The 13,522-nt window shown below is 40.1% G+C and overlaps 1 protein-coding gene across 5 annotated transcripts in view; it reads left to right on the top strand.

The window, feature by feature from the left end:
* Positions 1-3,498: 3,498 nt before the first annotated feature.
* LOC149404496 (structural maintenance of chromosomes flexible hinge domain-containing protein GMI1-like) overlaps positions 3,499-13,522 on the top strand; it is a 37,206-nt gene continuing 27,182 nt past the window's right edge. For 2 of the 5 annotated variants that reach the window (XM_089606043.1, XM_089606057.1), the window contains exons 1-6: positions 10,261-10,641; positions 11,213-11,344; positions 12,313-12,399; positions 12,542-12,592; positions 13,121-13,177; positions 13,254-13,352. In XM_089606043.1, the coding sequence (XP_089462169.1) occupies positions 10,582-10,641; positions 11,213-11,344; positions 12,313-12,399; positions 12,542-12,592; positions 13,121-13,177; positions 13,254-13,283 (417 nt within the window). In that variant the 5' untranslated portion in view covers positions 10,261-10,581 and the 3' untranslated portion in view covers positions 13,284-13,352. Of the gene's footprint in view, positions 3,722-10,257; positions 10,642-11,212; positions 11,345-12,312; positions 12,400-12,541; positions 12,593-13,120; positions 13,178-13,253; positions 13,463-13,522 lie in introns of those variants that run through there. The other 3 variants (XM_089606050.1, XM_089606071.1, XM_089606063.1) reach the window with 3 other exon arrangements.

Here is a 13,522-nt window from a genome sequence, read left to right on the forward strand (position 1 = left end):
CAACCTTGGGATCGTCAACATGGGAAAAAAGCTCACTCCCCATTAAAAAAGGGTAAAAAAGTCGGCTGCCTAGAGGGAATTTCAAACTCAAAGGAATTTTCCAAATTACCCAAAGGCTGCCCAGTGTGAATATAAAGGGAGGGAGCTCTCCTATTTATAGGAGATGAAGGAGCAAACCCTGCTCCTTCCCCCCCTGCGCGCGCGACACAAGGCCCGGCCCGCAGGCCGGCCTCGCGCGCGCGCCAGTCTGCCGGCGCCAGGCCGCGCGCGGGCCTTGCTGCCTAGCCGGCCCGGTCCGACCCCCCAGGGTCCGGCCAACACCAAAATAAAAAATAAAAAATAATACGTTGTGTGTTGCGTTCACACGCAACCAAGGGTAAATGACCTCAACGCCCTCTCTTTTCTAAAAGTTCACGACTTGCGTCCCGCAGCTGTAAACTTGGGGGGCTAATGTTACCGGTCATTTTCGGGACACCGGAAATTCAAAAAACAATTCAAGACCGGCTGGGCTTCGCCGGCCGGAAGTCCAACAGGCCCCGGCCCACCAGGCCCAAGCGCCCTGACGCACCCACGGCCCAACAGGGCCGGCGCGCGCGCACCTGCGCCCCCGGCCCAAAGGCCACGCGCACCCGCGCCCCCGGTCCAGTGGGCCTTAGCGTGCCCTAGCGCGCCTGGCCCGCGCGCGCCCTGCGCCCCGGCCGTCCCGGCCCGCGCGCGCTCCCGCGCCTTTGGCGACCCGGCCCGCGCGCGCTCCCGCGCCCCGGGCGTCCCGGCCCGCGCACGTCCGTGCTGATCCGGCCGAGCGCATCTGCTGCCTCGGCCGGGCGCCCCTGCTGCCCCGGCCGAGCGCTCCTGCTGCCTTGGCCGGGTGCTCCTGTCGCCTCGGCCGGGTGCCCCTGCCGCCCCGGCCGAGCGCCTCTGCTGGGCGTCCCTGCTACCCCGGCCGAGCACTCCTGCTGCCTCGGCCGGGCGCTCCTGTCGCCTCGGCCGGGTGCCCCTGCTCCCCCGGCCAAGCGCCTCTGCTGCCTCGGCCGGGCGTCCCTGCTGCCTCGGCCGGGCGTCCCTGCTGCCCCGGCCAAGCACTCCTGCTGCCTCGGCCGAGTGCCCCTGCTGCCTCGGCCAGGCGCACCTGTTGCCGGGCACGCCGCGCCCGGCCAAGTCTTGCGCCCTGCGCGTCCCGCGCCCATCCAGACGACGCGCCCTGCGCCCTCCCGGGCGCTATGCCTCGCGCGCCCCGCTCCTGGCCACCCGGTGGACCTTAAGGGGGACGGCCCATGGACTCCTCCAACACTATAAATACCCCCCCTCCTAGGGGGAGGGAAATACACACCTTTCTCATTGGGAAATTCACATAAGTCTTCTCTCCCACTCGAGAATTCTCTCCTCTCCCGCGCCCTTGTGACAATCCAAGAGCGCTCGCTCCTCCACCCTCGGCTCAGAAATACAAGGACCCCCCTCCACGAGAGGGAGCGCGCTCCTTTTCTGTGACCCGAGCTTCTGCAGTACACACTGCTCTCCTGCTTCTTGGCCCTTGAGCTAGAACTCCGAGCTACGAGGCAAGCGACCCCTCTAAAGTCTTCACTAGAAGCTACGAGTCGGGTCCTACTCTAAAGCCTTGGATTCTCAAGCCTCCGAGTCCAAGATAGCCCCCAATACACAAATTGAACTACGTTCTGACCTGATCCCGACTAAAGGGTACGTAGGCAGCCAACCTTTGGCACGGTCGCACCCCCCAAAACACACCTCAGGGTCTGGAGGGTGCAGCTTGGTCTATGAGCTCCCATTTTTTGCCCGGGCGCGGTCACTTAGTCCGGCCTTGGATCGAACCGCCCGATGTATTTAATCGTTGTTTATTTTCGTGCGATAACAGAGGCAAAAAAAAAATTGAAACCCATACTAATTTGAACAAAATAAAATAAAAATTGTTGCACTGTTGCAGACATATCGGCCACTGCTACCAAGACAATGCAAACGTCTCTAAGTGTAAACCAAATTAAAAGGCTAAAAGCTCATTTGCTAGCAAAAGACAACACAAAGCCCATCATCATCATCATCATCATCATCATCATCATCATCATCATCATCATCATCATCATCATCATCATCATCATCATCATCATCATCATCATCATCATCATCATCATCATCATCATCATCATCATCATCATCATCATCATCATCATCATCATCATCATCATCATCATCATCATCATCATCATCATCATCATCATCATCATCATCATCATCATCATCATCATCATCATCATCATCATCATCATCATCATCATCATCATCATCATCATCATCATCATCATCATCATCATCATCATCATCATCATCATCATCATCATCATCATCATCATCATCATCATCATCATCATCATCATCATCATCATCATCATCATCATCATCATCATCATCATCATCATCATCATCATCATCATCATCATCATCATCATCATCATCATCATCATCATCATCATCATCATCATCATCATCATCATCATCATCATCATCATCATCATCATCATCATCATCATCATCATCATCATCATCATCATCATCATCATCATCATCATCATCATCATCATCATCATCATCATCATCATCATCATCATCATCATCATCATCATCATCATCATCATCATCATCATCATCATCATCATCATCATCATCATTCTCTTTTGTATCTACCTTTAATCTTTTAAATTTGCCACTGTTAACCCAGATGTACTGTTTAAGTTTTCTTATTTAGATTTGAGCTCCCCTCACTTTTCACTCTCGCACTCTCAGTGTTTCAATAAATATCAATCACCAACAACACATCATGAACTGGGTTCACTCTCACCGGAAAGACACCAACACTAGATGACAAAAGACACACATTTTCTTTGTCATAGGTTTCGACGTAATAAGAATGTGTAACCCTACACACAAGAGAAACATTATCTTATATAAGAGACAAGCAAAGAGAATGTCATTTGATCCGGAACAGAGACTGATGGCGCACATCCAATGCGACCAGTGAAAAAAGTGTCAGCGAGACCACGTCGTATCATGACAAAAGGAGAATAAGGATGTTCTCTGAAGAGGGAGAAGCAACATGAGAGACAAGAGATTTGTCTGAATCAAGAACACCAAACTCCATGTAACAACAACCACAATGGCTCTGTACCATTTATTTTTTTTACAAAATGAAACACTACTTCTCGAATTATTAGAAAAAAAAAAAACGCTACTTCTCCCATCTTTATAATTGCTTTTATGATTTTCATTTATAATTTCTTTTGGTTTTGCCTTTCTTGTTTTTTTTTTTTTTTCATTTGATTAGTTTACCCTCTACATGTTGTATTTAAATTAGTATTGTGTGTGTGTTAAATTGTTGTGCATTGCCAATTTTTTTTATTTGATTTGAATATAAGCAAGAGTTAATTATGTCAAGTAAAAAAAAAATATGAAATGAGATAATAGTAGGATTAGAAGAAATAAAATGAAGAGAATAATTTTAATTCCCTCTCACAAGGAGATCTTGTCGATTGTTTAGAAGAAGAAAAAAAAGGTCTTGAATTTCGCTTTAGGCCTCGGAATACGTTAAGCCGTCCCTGCTTCAAGATCACACTAGCGCTTATGGTGAAGCCGTCCGATTCAGCTCGCCCCTAAGTGGGGGTTATCATTGCCACAATAATATTTTCAATTTGACGGAAAAGGATTTCTCGCGCAGGTACAGTAACAACAATAGTGTGTTGTGTAGTATAGTATAATTGTATTACAATTACTGCTACCACATTGCAGGTTTCACTGTATTTTAAAATTCATTGGAAATACAAATGATTCATAGTAAATATATTGAGCAAAGTGAAAGAGTGTTGACGGAAATGAGGTCTCGTAAATGAACATAAGGTAGTGTTTGGTAGTTAACTCAAAAAGTTTTTTGTTTTCTGTTTTCTAATTTTTGTAGTTGTATTGAAAAACTGTTTTGTAGTTGTTTTCAAAAAGCTGTTTGGTACAGTTTTCATTTTTGTTTTTGAGAAATTGAAAAAACTGGAAAAACTGTTTGGTACACTTTTCTCTTTTTTTTTTGAAAAAATGAAAAGTGGAAACTGTTTGGTACATGGAAACAATTTCTTAACTAAATTTTTTTTTTTAAACATAAATTTAACTATACAAAATATAAAGATGACATTATTGTTTAGATTGAATACAAAATTTTTTTGGTCATCATAAATATGAAATCATTGTACATATTCATCCCACATAGCATCAGCAATAACATCTCTAGACACCGAATGTGCACGTCGAGCTTGTGTAGTTGCGCTTATGTACGACGGTCCACCATATTCTGACGCACCTTCACCTCCGACTCCTTCAGAACTTTGGCCTTCAATGTCCTCCGGAGGATCATCTTGATTCCATGTTGTAAACAAAGGGTCGTCGTTTGTGTGCATTTTTATTAAATTATGCAATACAAAGCATGCCATAATTATCTTAATTTGTTTTTCTAACGGATAACGTGACATATTCTTTAAAATAGGGAACCGAGCTTTTACGACGCCAAAACATCTCTCTATCACGTTCCGTAAAGACGAGTGCCTGTAATTAAAAAGTTCTTGGGGTCTACGCATTTGCCTGTCCTGTCTGAACTCGGATAGGTGGTATCGTACGGTGCGATACGGTCCCAAAAAACCTGGCTCATTAGGATATCCACTATCCACTACGTAGTACTGTCGTCCTTGTGGTATTAAAAAAGATGGATCGTTAGACAGTAATACCTCACGTAGTATTCGTGAATCGGACGCTGAACCTTCCCATCCGGCATTTACGTACGTAAATCGCATGTCAAATGTACAAGCAGCCATGACATTCGTCGTACATATTCCTTTCCGTCCTCGATAATTCTGTTGTTGCGCAGCGGGGACGATGACAGCAATATGAGTACCGTCAATAGCGCCGATGCAATCCTTTATAAAATATTAGAACAAAACTTAGTTTGATAATTAATATAACTTACGTTAGAGATAAAATAAATTCATTAAACTTACTTTAAACCATGGCCAGTATTTTGGGTTGTTGACAATCTCCGGGGGTGTGGTTGTATAACCGGGATGCTTTATGACGTTGGGTGTCAAATGAGTTATGGCATCAAGGACATATCCAAAATGTCTGCTGACGGTCTCACCAGAGTGATTGAATCGGTCTTGAACGACTCTATTCCGGTCCGAATGTGCGAGAACTTTCATGAACATCATGAAAGACTCTTCTGGTGATATGTGACCGGGCGGGAGGAATTGCCGAATCAATCCAACGATTGCTATGAATGGGTCCTTGGACATGCGACACATCTCAAACAAGGGCGCTCCGTTGGGATTACTTAACATAGCATACACGTACTCACTTCCACTTTCCGTGATCGTTCGCCGGGGTTGGCGTTCAATTCTCCGTGCTTCTTCGGCATCTCGTTCCCGCCTTATATGTTCACGCCGCCGTCTGTGACGACGAAACATGGCGTCTACCCCAAGCTGTTGGTCACTATCTGAATCCATGGTTTTAGAAATAATGACCCTACAAAATAAACTGAAGTTACGCAACAAAATAGCTTTCATTAGTGAGTTACTCAATTTCCACATTTTTTATTTATTTTTCCCGTTCATAAACCTAGAAAATACGTCTTAAAAATAGAAAAGTAAACGACACTACGCATTATTGTGGCGAGCACTAGTTCTCCAATACTTAAAAATAGAAAAGTAAACGACACTACACATTATGAAACTAGCTAACTACGGCTAATCAAAATTTGCTCCTCCCCTTGGCATTTTGCAAAGCAATATGAAAGAATTATTGACCACTTTTTAAAGAGAGACTTCTAAAAACACACGCAACGTAAATAAAACTCAATCCGAAATAACACATTCCACATAAAACACAATCCACGTAAAACACAATCCACATAACTCATTTCACATAAAACACAATCCACATAACTCATTTCACATAAAACACACTCAAAGTAAATAAAACTCAATCCGAAATAAAACTGAACGTAAATAAAACTCAATCGTAAATAAAACTCAACGTAAATAGAACTCTATCCGAAGTAGAAGTAAACGCAAATAAAACTTAATCATAGATCATGCCTTGCACAAACGGTAACACCGCGTCGTCCGGGAGTGACATGAAAAGTACGCGCAAGTCCTTCTTATTCACGAGATCCATCATGAATCCGCTGTATTGTCTCAGCGTAAGCGAATCTCGAAAACTTGTAACCTTAGCTCCACACAGTTTCAGAAGCTCGTTGTCTGAAGTAATCGAGTCCGCCTGACTAGACGCTCTCCGTGCTTCTTTCTCTGCCATAAAAGAAATCAACTGCTGACTTGTGAAGCGCTCAGTTTCATTTTGGGATTCAACTGCCTCTTCCCACCTGGTTTTACTGCTACTCGAGGATTTCCTCTTGCGTGCCGTAGATTTTTTCTCCGTTTGTTTCTCGACCTCCCGGGCTTCATCAGATGAGCCCCCTCCCTCTTCCCCATCACGCCCACTTCCCGCAGCCGATACGCACGGATTCTTTTCCCGAGCGCTTATTGCAGCCTGGCTGATGGCGGCTACCTGGCTTGGTCCCATCGCTAACGCACCGGTTGCGGACTTACCAGCGAATATTTCCTTCAGTTTGTCGTAGTGCGGCAATCCCTTTTTCTTGAACCGTTTTGAATCTGGATATTTCTGCAAATAATTAAAAGCAAGCAATCAGAATCACACAGCCAAAACAGGTCACACGGCCAAAACAGGTCACACGGCCAAATAACACACGGCCAAAACAGGTCACACGGCCAAAACAGGTCACTCGGCCAAAACAGGTCACACGGCCAAATATTACACGGCCAAAATGAATCACACAGCCAAAACAGGTCACACGGCCAAAACAGGTCACACGGCCAAATAACACACGGCCAAAACAGGTCACACGGCCAAAACAGGTCACTCGGCCAAAACAGGTCACACGGCCAAATATTACACGGCCAAAATGAATCACACAGCCAAAACAAGTGAGTCCGACTTATATTTGTATATCAGCGTTCGCTAATATATATCAGCTCTCATATAATAATGCGGGTCAATAGGCATTTCTAATTAGTTTGTCTTAACATTCACTCAATAGTTTAGAAAATGATCGACGTGAGAAATAAATACAGCTTTTTATTATGACAATTGATCAAACGTAATGATGCATTCACGTATTTGATCTTTTTTTTTATATTGGTACCATAGTGTATGACATATAATATATGAAGCAATATTTTAATTTTGATTAGTTGTTTTTCACAATAGAATTTGAAACCAACCAATTAATTTCCGACAGTCCGTGGCTAGCTACTTATATATGGTACTTAATTAATTTTTATGAATTTTTATCTAGCATCATAAATAACTAGTACTTTTAATTACATCCAATATACTTTAATGCTGAGGAACCTCTATTAATTAAATAAAATTATATTATAGGGGACTGCCCAAGTGATTTAATGATGTATTTTTCCCGAATAATATGGAAAAAAATATTAGAGGTGTTTGATTTTTTTAAAAATTACTAGTGCCGATATTTATATATATATATATATATATATATATATATATATATATATCAAACTGATTATTTACATTACTAAGAAAATATGGTGAGTAAAGATCATAAGCTTTTACATAAAAGAACTCTCTTTGTTTATTTATGTATTTCAGTTTAATTTTAATTATATATATATATATATATTTGTGGTGTACAAGAAGTAGAGAATATCATCAGCTGATAAATCACGAACAGAGATGGAAATCGTATATTTAACAAAACAGTCAAAATGAATCACACAGCCAAAACAGGTCACACGGCCAAAAACAGGTCACACGGCCAAATAACACACGGCCAAAACAGGTCACACGGCCAAATAACACACGGCCAAAACAGGTCACACGGGGCTAACAAGACAACATGAATTATTATCAAATCAACCATCTCAGTTTTTGAGGCTCAGAATTTTTATCAAATCAACCATCTCAGTTGTTGAGGCTCAGAATTATTATCACAAAACAGTCAAAATGAATCACACAGCCAAAACAGGTCACACGGCCAAAACAGGTCACACGGCCAAATAACAGACGGCCAAAACAGGTCACACGGCCAAAACAGGTCACACGGCCAAAACAAGTCACACAGCCAAATGTATTTCCAAACCAAACCTCACCAATTCCCAAATTCATCATAGCCTCTCCTAATTCGAGCAACAAATCAAAAAATCATACCTATATCTAATTCACACAATTTCAAACAATATTACACACCGGCTGATTCTTAAAGACACAGATATAAAACAAATAAATACAAATATAAACTAAATACACAAAAAAAAGAAACATACCTGTATATACGTATCCCAAACTTCGTCATCGGCAGTCACTGTATTCGTCTCCGTATCCCATCCAAAACCAGTGGCTTCCGTAAGTCCTTGGAAGATCTTAGTAGTAGTTTTAAGTCGATGCCACTTTTGCTTCAATTTATCAACCTTATAGGCGTTACCAAACGTACCGACCATTTCCAGCTCAATTTTCATCCAAGAACGTTTGTCAAATTGAGCTGGTCCCATGCGGCGTTGGACTTCTTCATGACAAAGGTCAATGAACTTAGCCAAAGCCGCGTCCGGCCAATGAGCGCCGTCACCCATTTCTCACAGAACTGAACCATATAAACATAGTATAACAAAAGACGAAAAAAAAATTCACTACCTACCTATCAGAAAAATACACAACGTCACACTGAAAATACTTCAGACCAACAATTCATGTGCATATCAAACCAAACATGAAATCAGAACATAGACAGCCAATTTCAAAACATGCGTTTTTGGGATTTCATTCGGATCGTACATGATAAATAAATTACATTTAAAGTAAGCATGTGATTACTTGCAACAAAAATCTACAAAGAATAATTCAGGCTATGTTTCACGACAAATAAGGAAGTCTGCAAATTATTTTTTTAATTCTCAAACACACCCCGACCAAACTTGTCTCCAGTTTCTCAGTAACCAAACACAAAGTCAAGCTCATACAAACACCCAAGGCCCTAGCTCTCAGATTCAAGAACACAAATCCCCAATTTTGGGTTTCACTTTCGATTAGTCTTTATTCTAGCACGCTTACATATCACAAAGCAAATCATAGCCACAGCCGAACTAACAACAGAACAAAACAACAGCCCAACCCAATCAGCTCTATTACCTAAACACAGTTTACTCAAACAATACATCACAGCTACGACAACATGAACAAAAAAATTTGAAATCCACTCACCGATTCAGCAGATCCACGAAAGCCTCGGCGAATCCACAGCAACCGTGCAACCCTAAATTGATCTACAACAAACCCGAAAAAAAAAGAAACGAGAATAAAACATAAATCCTTCTGTTGGTTTCTACAAAACATGCAGCCGAAAACGAAGAAAATTGACTAAATAACAATACCGAGAACGAAGACAAAAGACTCACCAAATTGCAGAGACCAAAGAACGACCGGAGAAGAAGACCGAGAAGACACACCGACGACTCTCCGGTGACTCTCTCTCGCTCTCTCTCTCTCTCTCTCTCTCTCTCTCTCTCTCTCTCTCTCTCTCTCTCTCGCTCTCGCTCTCGCTCTCGCTCTCGCTCTCGCTCTCGCTCTCTCAGATCTGCTCTCAAATTCCTCAGATCTACTCTCTCGCTCTAGCTCTCGCTCTCGCTCGCTCTCTCTTCTCTCTCTCTTCTGCGTTTTTCTTTTTCTCTCGCTCTCGCTCTCGCTCGCTGATCTGCTCTCTCGCTCTCGCTCGCTCTCTCTTCCCTCTCTCTTCTGCGTTTTTCGTTTCCTCTACCTCTCGCTCTCGCTCGCTCTCTCTTCTCTCTCTCTTCTGCGTTTCTTTTTTTGTTTTTTTCTGTTGCTCGACAATAATGACAGAGGATAGGTACTACACGCGACAAAAAAGTGAAAAAAATTTCGGAAAACACCTCCAACCTGTTTTCAATTTCCTTCACCCGGTTTTCAAAACAATTCAAAAAATTTTTAAAAAGTTTTCCCGAATATTGTAACCAAACACTGCTTTCCACTTTTTTTTCCTATTTTTTTCACTCAAAAAGTGGAAAACTCTTTTTGAAATACGTACCAAACATCACCTAAAGGTCTCGTGAATGTGAAAATAATGAATGTATTTAAGAAAAACGAAAATACTCAGAAAAACGTGTCAGGTGTAAATGTAATCTCACTTACACGCCAACACATATCTATTATATTATATATAAATGACGAGTGAGAGAAAGAGATCACCATCTTTTCTCTTTTCGCTTTTTGTTTCCAGATTTTTTCTCAGAAAGAAAGTACTGCTTCAATTGAGTCTCTCTCTCTCTCTCTCTCTCTCTCTCTCTCTCTCTCTATATATATATATATATATATATATATATATATATTAATAATTTTTTGAAGAGTCGGCCACAATTTAAACCTCACCAGTCACCCCACTTGGTATTAACATTATCATGGACCTTGAAGCAATGGAAGAAGACGTGGACGAAGATGAAGATGAACACGCATCAATTACTCACCTCGCACTCAAGTAAATCTACAAATTACAATGTAAGCTTACAGTTTCCAAATCTTTTACCAGATGTTTTTATATGAAATTAGTATTTTTTTGCATGGACCGCTGATTTGTTATGCAATTGTTCTGCTTTATATTAAAGTTCAAAACAGGCAAGCGATTCAAATTCGATGAGTATGCTTGTGCATTCTTTTGGGGTTTCATTACCTGTAAAATCCAAAAATTCCCTTTGTAACTTAATACAAGACTTTTGCCCAAAATATTGTTTTATTTTTGTGTTTTTTCCTCTAAGAATAGGGTAATAGAGTAATCTCACCATGAGGTTGAAATTATAATTTTTTATTTATTTATTTTAATGCTTTTTTTTGTATGTATATTTAAATTATTTTTACTATAGCATAGAGGTAATTACTTTGTAACTTAATACAAGACTTTTGCCCAAAATATTATTTTATTTTGTGTTTTTTCCTCTAAGAATAGGGTAATAGAGTAATCTCACCGTGAAGTTGAAATTTTAATTTTTTATTTATTTATTTTAATTTTTTTTTTGTATGTATGTTTAAATTATTTTTACTATAGCATAGAGGTAATTACTTTAAATTGCAGAACATGAAGCCTCGCCTAAAGAATGTTCACTATCATCTGCTTCATACAAAGCTTCCTCACCAAGCAACCCGTGGAAGAAGGAGCTCCGGATATTGCAGGTCGAAAATCTCCCTCTTCACGATGCCAATGAAGGTCAGATTGTAATTCAGGACATTTCAGTTTATTCCGTTGATTCACTTGTGTACTGAGGGAAAATTGCTGAGAGCAAGAACATTTTGAGAGTCAAGAACGGGATTTGATTCTCAAGGACACACACTGAGATTCGAGAGCTTGAGCTTGGAAAACACATTTTGAATATTAAGATTGACATCATAGCTTTGTTATCTTGTGGATTACGATCGTTTTTATCCGTACCAAGGATAAAATCGTGTTTTGTTCTTTGGGTCAATTCTGTTTACCATAACTTTCTGTGCAAGTTATCTCTGTAATTTGTGTTTGATCAGATTTTTTATTTTCTGTTTTGTGTGAAATTCTATTTTCTGCGTCTCTTCTCTAACAGCCGTGTTTTTTTTAGTTTATTTAAATTTTAAATTACCTTTGATTTCATGGTTCTATACAAGAACTTTTTCTTGATGTGTTTTAGGACCTCGCCTTTAAATTTTAAATTACCTTTGATTTTATTGTTCTATACAAGAACTTTTTCTTGATGTGTTTTAGGACCTTGCAAAACTTATTTGACACCATTGGAAGATGAATTGATAAACTTGTTTGACACCCATTTGAAACTAATGGGGATATAGTAAAGTATATGTGTTACAAGGTCAAATTGATGCATAAAATGTTATGTGTGATAAATTGATAAACTTGTTTGACACCCATTTGAAACTAATAGGATTTAGTCAAGTATATGTGTTACAAGGTCAATTAATGCATAAAATGTTATGTGTGTGTTATGATGCGTGGAATGTTGGTGTTAGTGTCTACATGGAAGTGTTACCAAGGTGCATTGATGTGTTTGCTAGGCTATATAGTGAATCGTTCATTTTATTTTCTTCTGTAAATATTATCCTTTCAGTTTACTTTCTTCCCTTTATTTGCTAAGAGTAACTGAGCAGTGGAATGACATTCCCACTTTTTGGTTCTTTGCATTGTCTTTGCAGGTTGAAATTTTTGAACCAAAGGTGAAAAAGTTGGACATCAATCAACTTAAATGCTGGCTAAAGGACATATACTGTCCATATATTCAGGTTAATTATAATGCTCTATTAAGCTGTCTTTCTTGATTTGGGAACATATTTTGATGGTGCTTGGGTTGCTTTGGAAAATTGGCCCATGGTAAATATGCATCATAATTCTTTGTGTTGTGAATTATTTTATGTGGGTGTCCAGTGTGACGAGGTGTCCAAAACAGAGAAAACAGTCATGCCTGTAATGTTTCAGGTTTGTTCTGGATCTTTGTCTCCATCATATTCTATAATAGCTTTTGTTTTTTTGCTAGAAATATTCTTTAATAGCTTATGGTCTTCTTGATACTCATTTTGGAAACATAATTTCTGTCTATTCGACTGTTTAATTGAATTGGTGCCTTGAGATAGAAAATAATAATATCAGATTTATATTTTCAATGGACTCTTCCTAGTGCATTCAAGCTTTGTTTTGTCACAACTTATTTTTTGAGCTCTCATATAATATTTTTTGTGTATCCTTTAAGATCATAAACCGGAAAATACAATTGATAAAAATGGGTATATCTAGCACATTTTTTGTTGAGCTTGGAATAAAGGAAAATTTAGCGGAAAAAAAAGGTATGAAATCCAAACAGAATAAATAATTTTGACTTGAAATTCCTCAACGTTTTCATTTTTCTTGGTAAAAATCCTGGTTGCAAACATAGCGTCACAGTTTTAGGCTTAAGCAGTGAAATTTGAATGTGCGTTTTGAAATATTTTTGGGTTCTTAACATCTCAGGTTAATGGAACTGATTTGGCAGGGATTAATGGTGGAGAGGTGGCAATCACAAATATGGTATCTCTTTTATAAGCTTGCCCACTTTTATGCTATCTCTGAGTAAATTAGTAACTCTTCTAATATTTATTTACAGGCTTGGCTTCCTTTCATTGACGTAACGTAACACACAAAAAGGGTTCTGACAAGTCCCAATTGCTGAAACGTTGCTGTTTCAGAGTCAAGTGCTTCATCGGTCAGTTTCTCTTCAAATGATCTGTTTCCATATGTAAACCAAAAGCATGGAAATTTTCGGTATAACTTTTACTAATTCATGGATTGTGGATTAATTCAATACCCTCTAAGGCAAGTCCAACTTTAATCTTCCTTATGGTCAGTAATATCAAGCCATGCTAGCTCTAACTT

This window comes from Urtica dioica, chromosome 2 (assembly GCF_054948205.1).
Source record: "Urtica dioica subsp. dioica isolate 48M chromosome 2, U.dioica_male_clone48M_v1_H2, whole genome shotgun sequence".
Classification (NCBI taxonomy): Eukaryota; Viridiplantae; Streptophyta; class Magnoliopsida; order Rosales; family Urticaceae; genus Urtica; species Urtica dioica.